We start from the raw sequence: 12,940 nt of genomic DNA on the forward strand, positions 1-12,940 counted from the left end.
AACTCCTCGCACTGCGTGGGTTTGCTATTCTGTCACTGATCTTCACTTTAGGACTTTTCGCGGGCCGAGCGTTGTTTTACGCACACGCGCAGACCCCAGGCGCGCTTGCGCTCCGAAACATCAGTAGCATCAGTTATGAAAGTTGGAGCAGAAGCTCTCCGTTGACATGCTGAAGGTGAAGCAGCAGGGATGTCATCCAGGCGTGGCTCGGGGAGGATATGGATGTCTATATAAATGACTCGTTCAGTCTGATCACAGATGAAAAGAGCGTCTCTCTCCTCTCCGCTCTCTAAACGCCCAAAGTTTCCTCGACATGGCAGAGGTGGCTGGATTTCTCGGGAGCATCGATCTGGATTTGCAGGCTTTTCCAGCGTTAGGGAATGTGCCTCTGTCGGATGGTTTGAATGAGAGATTGGGTCTGATTGAGGGCAGACTGCAGCGCGGATCGCTGACGGATTTTGGCCACCTGAAGGGCATCCTGCGCAGGAGGCAGCTCTACTGCCGCACCGGCTTCCAGCTGGAGATATTTCCCAACGGGACGGTGCACGGAACCAGACAGGACCACAGCAGATTCGGTGAGAACTCCATCCACCCGTCAGTCAGTCGGCACTTTTGGGCATCATAGGTGTGTTAAAATACCTGGGTCTCTCTGGGGAACTGTTGCCCTGTCCATTTCGATTTTAGGGAGAGTCCCGAAGGATTAAAAATAGTCTTTAAGTGTTTATAAATTGCATTGTGCCATATCTCAAGCTAAATTAAGAAACATTCATAGCCAATGTGTTTGGAATTGGATATTCTAACGCCTTCAAAAAGTACAAGGATGAAAGTTTACTTGTAGCCTGACCAAATGTGTTTATTAGGGGAAAACAATGCTAATATTTACACACATACACACGCTCTCTACATTGCATGGACTTCTGCTTTATGTACACATACTTTCTGCTCTACAATAAAAAAACACTTTATTTACAAATGAGGATGTCCTCAAAAGAAGGTTTTGAGATATTTTGTCAGGTTTAGCTGCCTTCTGGGTACAAATGTGTCCCAATATATGGTTAAGTAGGTACACACACACACACACACGCACGCTTGGCTATCTAACTGGGGATATTGCATTGTTTTTATATACAGATAATTGTACATTTTATAACCTGACCCTAAACCTACATCATAGAAAACTTTCTTTAAAAAACTTAACTTAATAAGTGTTTTTATAACACTTTACAAATGAGGACATCCCCAAAGGGAGATTTTGTATGGTTTTGCTCACTTTTAGGTACAAATTTGTTCCCCAATTATGGTTAAGTAGACACACACAGATTCACACACTCAAAGATGGCACTAATAACAATTAAACTTGGTGTCATATATTCAGCATTAAAGTCATTCCTTACTTTTAATCAATTACACCTGTTTATAGTGTCCAAAAACGCTGCATGTCCCTACTGATCAGCGAGCGCACAATTGGCCACTCAAAATCAAATAATTTACTGTCAGTCATTGTGAAGGAAAAAGGAAAACGAAAAGGAAAACTTATGAGAAATAATAATAATGTAATAGTAAAATCAAGGTTAAGATTAAACATTTGAAAAAGTTCACTCTGGCAGATCTGGATTCAGATTGCATGCACAAGACAAAACGTGTATGCATAACTTCAGTGGTTTAGATTTCAAGATGTTAGGGGGTACAACAGTACCTTTCTTTCTTAATATTGATAATGTTTTGCTTTTGAGGGTCCCATGTCAGAATCTACACAGTGCTCGGACAGTTATGGCACACTTATTTGTTATTTTATGAATGCCAGAGCATTTATAGTAAAGAAATATAGCACAATAAACCTTTTAACACGAATGATTAAAAGCAGAAGTTTGTTAGAATAGATTCAGTGTTGAAACAGAGATCTGTGATTGTGAAACCACTAAAAAAAATCATCAAAAGTGGTGAATCAAAATGATTGCAAAATGACTCGGTTGTAATAAAGGGGCATTTGAGAGCAGATGACATTTTGATATTTTGCTTTGGGACCACTGTATATCAATCCGCCCACCAGACAAGAGCAGCATATCTCCGAGTCTTGCACTCGAACTGCCCTCGGCGAACTCCAGCGCGGGGTCAAGGGACGCAGGTGCTCCTCTGCAGTGGAAAACAAGCTCACAGCATGAGGCTGTTTTTCTCTGAAAACGTGTTCAAAGGACTCGGGCCGACGCAGGCACAGACACTACTAATTACAGCACTAATAAATCAGTCAAGGAGTGCTTGGTATTACAATGATAAACAAATGATAGCAGAGCCCAGACACGAGAATTTTTTGCATTGCTCTGATCCGTAATCATTGTGCAGGTGCAGCCCTCGCTTAGAAAACAGGAATAGCTCTAAATTAAAGCATGACCACTGTGGAATCCAGTGGTAATGCTTGTTTTTAGGCCGAGACAAGCTGCTTTACTGGATTGGGTGGTCCGCGGTCATGTTTCTGGCATCCTTCTGGCAAATGCGAGCCGTTTGTCGGTAATGTTGCAAGCTGGCAGTGTCTTTGATTAAACGCATATGAAATGTGCTTCTGCTTAACCCAGCTTCAGAGAGTTTTCTGTGTCGTCGTTTGGCATCCGAATCACAACATACTCGGTCCAGGTGGTGGTAAAAGGCCACAAAGGTGTAGTTTTTGCTTTAGTCTTTAATCAAGAAAGTGTGAACAGCTGGTTTCGGCCAAGATTGGGCTCGCATCCTGAAAATTGACACGAATGCACCCCGATGCAGATAACAATATTGATTTGTATAAGAAACATGTATTTCAAAAGTCGACGAAATAAAGCGAGATCAAATTCAAGCAGCAGTTACAACAAAAACTTGACTTTTGTGTTGTGCACACGCTCTGTGAACAAAGTGTTAGTAACAAGACTTTAATTTCCTGTCCTTTAGGTTATTTTTAGATTGTGCCACATTTTTTTTAGATGGTAGTCTGGTGAGAAAACTACCAAATTCTCAAAGTAGACCAAACACAACAGAATACAGAGAGGAGTTTAAACATCAGTTATTCTTGGTGGAAAACATTAAAAGCAAAAACAACCAGTCAAAGGTGATAGCAAAGTTGGTAGCCTGGCCAAGTTGGTTAGGCCGGTGTGCTTTGGTGGTTTTGGGCATTTGTCAGCTCGTCAGACCGAGAGACCCGTTGGCTAACAACCAGCTTGGCTAAAACCAGCTAAAACCTGTGAACCACCTTAAGGCCTGTTCACACCGGGACGATTTTCATGTGCGTTTAACGCCTCGTGACTAAACAAAGGAAGCCAATGTGAGTGTGCACAACGGCGCGCAAAATGGCAGGCATAAAAGCGTCATTTAAAAAAACGCCTTTGGTCCGTTTTTTTTGACGCGTGTTAAAAACTGGCCGACCAATGAGATCGGCACTTTTGTTCACGTGCCTGGAGCTGCTGAAGTTACAGTAAAAAACGACTTGGTGGCGCTCAAGCACAAAACGGTCTTGTATCGGCTCATCGTCAATGAAAATCGATTGGGTGTGAACACTCAAGACGTGCCGAAAAACGCGCGTGATATTCGTCCCGGTGTGTCCAGGCCTTTAGGCTGGCTTCCCTGAAACATCTTACTCAAAATACTCTTGCCTGTACAGCACTGTTGCCTTACAGCTGTGCTGCACTTTTGAAGGTGTCTGGTCAATGTCTGACGAGTGTTGTTGTCTGGCAGGTATTCTGGAGTTTATCAGTCTGGCCGTCGGGCTGGTGAGCATACGAGGCGTGGATGCTGGTCTTTATCTGGGGATGAATGAGAAAGGTGAACTCTATGGGTCGGTAAGTCAAACCCCTGTAGTGCTCACACACACTCCAAACAACATCCACCAACAGAAGGTTCTGCTCTATGAAGTGTTTCAATAGGAATGCAGTCAAAGCTGGAATGAGGAGCAAACGACAACCCACCCACCAGCTCATAGTCTGTTCCCCATATGATGTAGATGTACAATAAAAAAAACACTTAACCAGACAAAACAAGCAGTGTTTCCACTGCTGCAAGCCCTGACCTCTGATCAGTGGTAGCCCGCGTGGCTCACCTTGTTTTGTCTTTGCAACTTTCCACATAAGAACAAGCGTTCAATCTCGAAGAAGAAAAACTGCCTCTTCCTTTCGCTCCATACTTAAAATATTTACATATTTTCCAGGAACACATGAAGCGTGTAACATATACACACCCACATATCGTGGATATACGAGCTGAGAGCTCTTGGTCTCTTGCATATCTGCGTGTCGCACGCTTTTCTCTGCTGGAGTGCTAATTGTAACGGACACCAGGAGATAAAAGCACGTAGCGGGATTTGACTGACTTTTTGTATGCTAGCATAGAGAACCATATATAGGAAAATGCGCCTGGCCTCCCCCTCTGCAGACTTCGCCATGCTTGCGGGAGAAACAAGCTATCAGATTTCCAGAGACAATAAGCGGGGGCCCCAGTACGTTTCTGTGGACCCTGAGTTAAAACAAACCTATTTAAAGCAAGAAGAGATGACTTCACATGTAATGCGATAACATCCCATTAAATCAGACTGTAAATGCATGTCAGCATGCAATCGCACTGCAAATCACCTGAAGACTCGCAAGGGCTAGGTTCACTGCGCAGATGCATTAAAATCAAGGAGACAGCATTTTGTAAATGCCATGCATGGAGCAGTATTTAGTCCAAATAGCTTTACTCCTAAAGTTAAGCAGCCCTATGTTTTACCTATTCATATGGCCAACTGTTTAAACGACTTAACAGAACTCTTAAAGTTGACTATCTTAAAAACTAATTTTAAATGTATTGCCTTGACACCAAGACTTGAACCTGGCCCATTGCACGACTGTTCTTTGGCAGGAAACATGATGTAGCCCCAGTGTCTTCTATTGTTCTCAGCGGTGTAGTCAGCCAGCAAATGTTCACCTGCTTAACCCGAAGTCATTGCTCATGGAGTTCTGTCAGTGGTGTAGTAGTAGCAGCCCACACAGACTCTCTCAAGCTGCCGTGTTTGTGCGAGAGAGCTTGTTGCATCATGGGGGAAGCAGACAAAAAGGTTAACAGATTTGAAGAATGATTTTGGGTGTAAACTGCAAAGCTTGCCCATAATGACTTTCCCTTCTCTGGTGCAGCGAGCACCTGCTGTCTGGCCTCAAGATAGTTTCCACTCCACACATTTTGCGATGGTGACAAGGGTAAACCTTGCACTGTGAGAAAGAAACAGTACCACGTCTTCACACCCTCATGCTTTCCAGCGCATCTGGAGGTCTGGAAGGCGCATGTTAGTTCTTAAACATGTGGTCAAATGCACTTACACTGGACTCTTGATGGACAGAGCTAGATATCACACCATAGCATAGTTTTGGTTAGGATATTTCTGATTGGGTCAGGAAAGTAGAACGGTTTTACATTTTAATTCACATCTTAAACTTAAGCCGCGTTTCCACAGCAGGAACTAGGGACTTTGGGGTGGTAATCAGTGTGTTTCGACTGCAGGGACCATGGTCTAGATGAAGTTACGGGTAAACATTTCCCCCTCAGAAAATACTTTTTCAAAGTTCAGAATCTTTTGGGGGTGGGACTTGGGCGCTGAACATGCTGATTGGTTGAGTTCACACAGCATTTTGATTGGTTGACTCCACGCAGAATTTTATTTCAAGCACCATTTTTAAAAAATGTTTTTTGATGAGGTTCAGGCTTTAGTAAAGGGTTAGTTCCCCCAAAAATGAATAATTCATTACTCACTCATGTCGTTCCAAACCCGTAAGACCTTTGTTCTTCGGAACACAGATGAAGATATTTTTGATGCATTCCGAGAGCTTTCTGGCCCCATAAAGTTATCATTAAAATAGTCCATGTGACTACAGTGGTTCAAACCTTAAAGGCCTGCACACACCGGGACGAATATCGTGCACGCTTATCGCCAGCGTTTTTTGTGACATTTTTTCGGCGTGTCTTGAGTGTTCACACCCAAGCGATTTCCACTAGCAATGCGCCGAGTGAACGTGCACATTCAGTAGATGCGCTCCCGGTACACAAGGTGGTGCTGCGGCACTTTACGCTTCTGACACTCGCTTGTCACACAGAAAAAGAAGAGAGACAGTATTTATGTGCTTGCCAAAACCATAGATATATTATGTCTATGGCCAAAACCATTCACACACACTTTTTGCTAACTGGCAGGCAGCATTAGGAGCTCATCTTCTTCTTTGTCTACTGACTACTACTTCGTCGTATCAATGTGTGCTCGGCAAGACCATTTTGTGCTTGAGCGCCACCATGTCGTGTTTTATGTCACTTCAGCAGCTCCAGGCACGTGAACAAAAGCGCCGATCTCATTGGTCAGCTAGTTTTTAACGCGCCGCGTCAAAATAAAAAAACGAACCTGAGACGTTTTTTTTTTTAAATGACGCTTTTACGCCTGGCGTTTTTCGCGTCGGTGTGCACACTCACATTGGCGCCCTTTGTTAAACATCTGCGATAAACGCGCGCGAAAATCGTCCCGGTGTGAACAGGCCTTAATGTTATGAAGTGACGAGAAAACTTTCCGTGCAGAAAAAACCCAGAGCAAAAATAACGACTTTATTCAACAATGTCTTCTCTTCCCTGTCACCCTCTTACATTATTCACGTTGCTGGACTATTCACACAGTGCAGTGCTTCCGGGTTCTACGGCAGAACGGCGGCTCACTATTAGCTGAGCACCACATGACACGAAAGAGAAGAAATAGTTGAATAAAGTCGTTATCTTTGTTTGTTTTTTGCGTACAAAATGTATTTTTGGCGCTTCATAGAATTAAAGTTGAACCACTGTAGTCACATGGACTGTTTTAATTATCTCTTTACTACCTTTCTGGACCTTAAAAGTGGTCGTATTTGAGTCTAAAATATCTTAATTTGTGTTCCGAAGATGACCGATGGTCTCATGGGTTTGGAACGATATGAGAGTGAGAAATTAATGACAGAATTTTTGGGTGGACTAACCCTAGAAGCTTATATGTGGAGGACGAAATCAGACCGGAACTGTAAAATTTGCGTGCAGTCCTTTAGACCGTGATGGAAATGCAGAGAGCAACAGGTCTGGGGAAATAAGTTCCTGCTAGGAATTGTTCCGTGTAATTTCGGTGGAAACGAGGCTCTAGTCTAGGGGGACCAGGGGTGTCCAATCCTGCTCCTGAAGGGGCCACCTTCCCGCAGAGTTTAGCTTCAACTTGCTGCCTGGAAGTTTCTAGTAATCCTGAAGACCTTGATTAGTTGTCTCAAGTGTGTTTGATTGGGGTTGAAACTAAACTCTGTAGGTAGGTGGCCCTTCAAGACTGGACACTGCTGGTTTAGGCGAAGCTTATTTATCATGGTAGGACACAAGATCTTTCCAATAATGCTACTGTAACTGACCATATCCAAATAATCAAAACAATGTTTTTGTCTCTTTCTGGTTGCCTTGCAGAAGAAGCTGACAGCAGAGTGTGTGTTCCGTGAGCAATTCGAGGAGAACTGGTACAACACGTATGCATCTACACTCTACAAGCACGCGGACACTGGGAGATACTATTACGTGGCTCTGAACAAGGACGGCTCGCCTCGAGAAGGCGGCAGGACTAAAAAGCACCAGAAGTTGACTCACTTCCTGCCCAGACCTGTTGAGATAGACAAGATACCCCAAGCTTACAGAGACTTGTTCCAGCACAGGTGACCAGAGCATCCGTTGGAGTTGCTGTGTTGGAGAGGCGTAGTAGAGGTGCTTGATGGGAAAGATGGACTCCGAAGAACACTAAGAAATACAAGACCCTACTTCTCTCGCCTCACAGCTGTTTATATTTGGGTTCTGGTCCAAAATGAGGAGGCCCTCTCCAATGGTGATTGAGATAAACAGTACGTGTGTGTCCTGGATGGCTCCGTTTCCTCTCCTTAATGGGTTTTAAACCACAGAGAAGAGGGAACATTCCTGCATCCAAAGCTGGTGCCAAAAGATGTCTTGAGGAAGAGGTGTTGACTTCAGGGCCTCATGACATGTGTCATACAATCAACCTTTCTTCAGACAGTCATTGTGTGAGCCACACTTTTTGTAAAGTGAACCACATTTTGGCCATTTTCTCACTGGAAAAAAAACAAAACAAGGGTCGAAACCTAAATCTATTGAGCAACTTTTCACCTGAGCATAGGAAGTAAAACTGCCTGTGACTGTAAAGATAAAACTCAACATGCCAATTCTGGTGACCCTATGGCGGATCTTCTGTTGAAAGGTCATGACGCAGCACTTAGCAAGAAGATGGACATGGGGGGGGGGGGGGGGGTACCCTGACCTTCCTGTAGGACGAATGCAAAGCAAGAGCTTTTCAAATTAAATATACCTTTAAGGGCACTTAAAAAGGAAGAAGATGCTTTGAAGAACAATGACCAGCTTCTACTGAAACAATATTGATTTTGAATGGATAAATTGTGAGGTTGTGGACAAATTATTGAGGCTTTATAATAATGGACACAAACACCATTATGGCTTACATAGATCATTTGGTCTTCTGTCTGCTTCTTTTGAAGGTTCAGGAGAGGTCAAACCTTACAAATTTGGTAGAAACAGCAAACTTTCGAAGCAAGGGGAGAAAATGTATGGTGCTTCCTGAAGGGTTCGGTAGAGGCTTTGGTCATTTGACAAAGAGCGACTTATAATGTTCAGGTTGTCAGGAACATTATTAAAATGTAAGTGAAAGACATGTAAATATGGACAAACCTATTTATAAGATGTACAATATATTTATTTTCTACATATAAAGTATAATTATAAATCTATATATAAATCTATTTATTTATTTCAAAGGCTCTATTTTGTAATGAACTTGAAGTTATTGGAACTGTAGATTCTACTGAAATATACAGAAGGGCTAAAACATTTGACCTGAATGACTGACAATAAAATTGTCCTGCTATTGTTTATTGTCACTGACCATATTTGCAAGGATTCTCTGTACCAATTAAAATCTGAGAAACACTGAGCTGATTGAGTTTGACTTCTATGATAGTTTAGCTACGGTTAGTCATTTTGGTTGTCTGGCTATCACCAGACCAAGCTTAATTTAAGATTGTATTTTCTACTGCACAAGAGGCGTGATCAACGAGCATAAATTAAATGACCCTGTACGCAATTGGATAGTCCTTCAACCAATCAGACCACAAGAGGCGTGATCAACGGGCAACGACCCATCGCTTCTCTCTCCGTCATCGTGTTAAACCCGCCAAAAGCACGCCAGGTGGATAAGCCAGTCTGTGATTGGTTCCCGCGAAAGTGTAACAGAAGCAGAAGAAATGAATGTACAGGGTTCCAGACTGAGTTGCAGAGCGAAATCAAATCGCCGGCAGATCAGGTTTACCCAGTCTATCATTTTGGCCCTTTTCTCACAGTTTTAAGGCACTGAAGGCTGTGAAAGCACTAGTTAATTAAGTCAACATAATACGGCATTCACAAACCACTGTACTTCTATATATTATGTCATCTATTTTGCAAGTAAAACGGTGTGTGGCATTTCATCAGAGGCAGAGCATGTTTTGATGAAAGATTACAAAGACAAACATTTTGTCTGGAATAGTAGGGTCAAGTAGGAAGAGCGAACTCTGATTTCATGTTGTCTTCAAAGTACAACACATTCGATAACCTCTTTCAGAAAATCTTCATGTAAGGTGGAGTCAATCAATCGGTGAAATGTTGTTTATCTAGTGGAGCGTAAATTCCAGGACATCACAGCAGCATTCACAGAATAATCCAGCTCTCTAGAGATGTGGATGTTAGCTGATGATGTAAAAAGACAGCTCTTGGCTCAGGGAACCTGTGGGAAAGTTCTCCCCAAGCAGTCTGTAGAGGCATAAATCAACGCCCTACAGAAAGCGAAACAATACAAGAGAATGTGTTGCTTTGGTGGGCGTCAAACCTGTTGAAAAGTCGGCACCGCAACAATATTAATGCGTAGAACTATGGTTGTTTTTAAGGAATCCGATAAGTTGTAAATCACAGAAACACTAAACTCCCACAGTGATTGAATGAAGATTTGGACCAGCACTGACGTTGCCCTGAATGGACTCTATAGGGTTTCAGTCAACCCTCATAATCAGAAATGAACCATTTGGATAGAACAATCCAGATTTACAAACATTCACAACCCCACCCACCACCGATGCCTGACAACATCCTTGGCTCGGCTCCGCTCAGATGATCAATTGTTAGCCTTGCAGCCAACACGCTCGAATACTTTCAGAAACCAAGTGTATGCTGCGTGTTCATGTGAACGGAAGCAGGTTTTAACATTGGGGGATAGATGAGGGAACAGCTGCCCAAGTTAGCCGAGTGGTAATCTGGGCATACCAAGGATGGGATCAACATTTCAACATCTGCAATAGTTGTAATGTTTCCCTTTTGGCAGCTTTCTGCAAGCTGTGAATGCAAGCTCCCCTCGGGAGGGAGACGTGGGCTTGAGGGGGCGAATGGAAAAGAGGGGGGAGAAAAACCCTGGCTGCTAAAGAAATGAAAATAATAGCAAGCAGTAGAAAAGACACAGCAGATGAAAGACTGAAGGGGTAGATTGGGGTGTACGGGAGGCGATAGATTCTCATGGTGTGAAAACAATAGCTGCCTGGAGAAAGCACATCGGAAATTTGCTACGGTCTCATTTGTTTACAGAAAATCGAGTGCTCGATAGTTCTCCAATGCTAGAATAATTAGAACTAACTAGGCTCAAAGCAAGTTCTGTCGTCTTCTGGAGACCGCATCTGACTGTCAACTGCATTGCTGCAGTCGTGGGACGGGTGTGGCACATTTTTAACACGCATGAACATCTAAGAAGGCCGCTGTCCTGCAACTCTGGTCAAACTCACCTGCCTGTAACTAGTAATCCCCAAAACCTCGATTAGCTTGGTCAGGTGTTTAATTGGGGTTGCCAAACGGGCCGGATTCACGAAACATTCTTAAGAATTTAATCATTCTCAACTGCCAATTTCTTCTTATTTTCTTACTTGAGAAAAAATTAGGGCTGTCAAAAGATTAATCACATCCAAAATAAAAGTTTGTGTTTACATAATATATGTGTGTACTCTGTTAATTATTATTTATATATAAATACACACACATTCATGAATATATTTAAGAAATATTTGCATGTATATACTGTATATAGATTTATATAATCTATAATATATATAAATGTTTTATTTATTTATATATATATATATATATAATCTTAAATATATACATGCTTGTGTGTATTTATATATAAATAATAATTAACACAGTACACACACATATATTGTGTAAACACAAACTTCTAGTTTGGATGCAATTAATCTTTTGACAGCCCTAGAAAAAATATAAGAATATTTTGTATTCCCAAAAACTTTTCTTAAGAATGTTCTTATCTTTTTTTCTTATGATTGTTCTTAAGATAAAATTGAAGAAGAATTCATATTCACGAAAAGAATGTTCTTAAAAATCATCGTAAATAACTTCAAGTTAGGATAACCTCCAACCTATCTTAAATACCCAAATGTAAGATGTTTAACAAATGTATTGGGTTGTTTCAAATATTAAGCATTACAACATAACAGTAGCTAGCTAAATATAATATTTATAACTAATAGTACCATATGGATGAGTATAAAACCAGCTCGCACCAACCAGCAAGCGTCAATAGCGGACGAGAAACCCCGCGTAATTTAAAAATACTACTGTTAATGTGACACAAATTGTAGTTTTAAGACTTTTTCAGGCGAGAATGTACTTGTTTAAAGATTCAATCTGTGGTTTATTTATAAAGAGAGCGCCTATTTGACCATTTTTTCTGCCGTTTTCGGAGTTGTGAGATTCAGTTGATCAGTGGGTGTTCAGCGCTCATTAACCCCGGCGAGAGCAGCCTTTCCTCGGCCAGTCCTCTGACGTTTGCCGTTGGCTCTGAGATATGATTCGTCTTGTGTAGATCTAAAGGCTGATCTTTGATACCCAAGAAGCATTCTTGATAAACGGCTAGGCTCTTATAATAGAACGATTTTACCGACACGGCACATTAAAAACACAATAGAGTGATTTACACCCGTCAAGCCAGTCACGACGAAAATAGTCTGCACACCTATGATATCTACTAGGGATACCACAATACTCAATATAATATTGAACCGTTCGGTACGGCATTCACGGTTCAATACGCGCTTGTGAATTGCTGTTTTTTCGGTTTTGCATTTAATTAATTATTTTTCTACAAATTCTATCATTTGCCTCCATCCCAATACTGAACAACACGACATACATTCACATCACGCGTTAGTGGTGGAGTTATACTCACGGAACACTATAGTTATTCACAATCACGAAAGTTCATTATTTGCATGCGTTTTAAAGCCTTGCCGGTTAAACATGTGCTTTTCCGAGCATGAGCACTAAACACCTGTCAAACACGCGATTACTGGACTAAGTCGTCTAACTGCGCTAATACTGTCAAATACACACAAGGTTAACATAAACACAGTCAGTTATGTCTAAAGTGAAAATAAAATCGGCGTGTCTGTATATTAGATGTACGAAGGTCTTAAATTGACAGCAGCGCAGTAGCGGACACGCGATCCTTAAAGGGACAGTTCACCTCTAAAATGATGTCATTATTTACTCACTCTAATATTGTTTCAAACCTGTATTCATTTTTCGATGACAGAATTTTCATTTCTGAGTGAACTTTCCCTTTAATGTTAATACAACAACAAAAGACAAAAAGAAAATCCCTCACTGCTCTTGACTGAAAAACTTTAATACAGTAGTTTAATAAGAATCAATGTATATTTTATAGTGAAGTCTATGTAGTGTTTTAATTTAACATTTATTAATTCAATTTCATACTTAAATGCTGCTCTACAGCTCTGAGCTGCCAGTGTAAATCTTTATATATATTTATTTTATATTATAGAATACACTAGGAATG

General features: G+C 41.5%; 1 protein-coding gene across 1 annotated transcript; it reads left to right on the plus strand.

Annotated features, from left to right (window-relative positions):
- The first annotated feature begins 263 nt into the window (after nt 1–263).
- On the plus strand, nt 264–8,778 carry fgf16 (fibroblast growth factor 16). The gene is made up of 3 exons (XM_079839667.1): nt 264–575; nt 3,697–3,800; nt 7,441–8,778. Exons 1-3 carry the CDS (start codon nt 314–316, stop codon nt 7,684–7,686), a joined length of 612 nt encoding a protein of 203 aa, XP_079695793.1. The 5' UTR covers nt 264–313; the 3' UTR covers nt 7,687–8,778.
- Nucleotides 8,779–12,940: the final 4,162 nt, after the last annotated feature.

The sequence above is a fragment of the Gobio gobio genome (genome assembly GCF_949357685.1).
Source record: "Gobio gobio genome assembly, chromosome: 16".
Classification (NCBI taxonomy): domain Eukaryota; kingdom Metazoa; phylum Chordata; class Actinopteri; order Cypriniformes; family Gobionidae; genus Gobio; species Gobio gobio.

Coding starts and splice junctions, on each gene's coding strand:
- fgf16 (XM_079839667.1), top strand. CDS start 314: ATGGCAGAGGTGGCTGGATTTCTCGGGAGCATCGATCTGGATTTGCAG. Junction 576..3,696: donor ACAGGACCACAGCAGATTCG/GTGAGAACTCCA, acceptor GTTGTCTGGCAG/GTATTCTGGAGTTTATCAGT. Junction 3,801..7,440: donor AAGGTGAACTCTATGGGTCG/GTAAGTCAAACC, acceptor GTTGCCTTGCAG/AAGAAGCTGACAGCAGAGTG.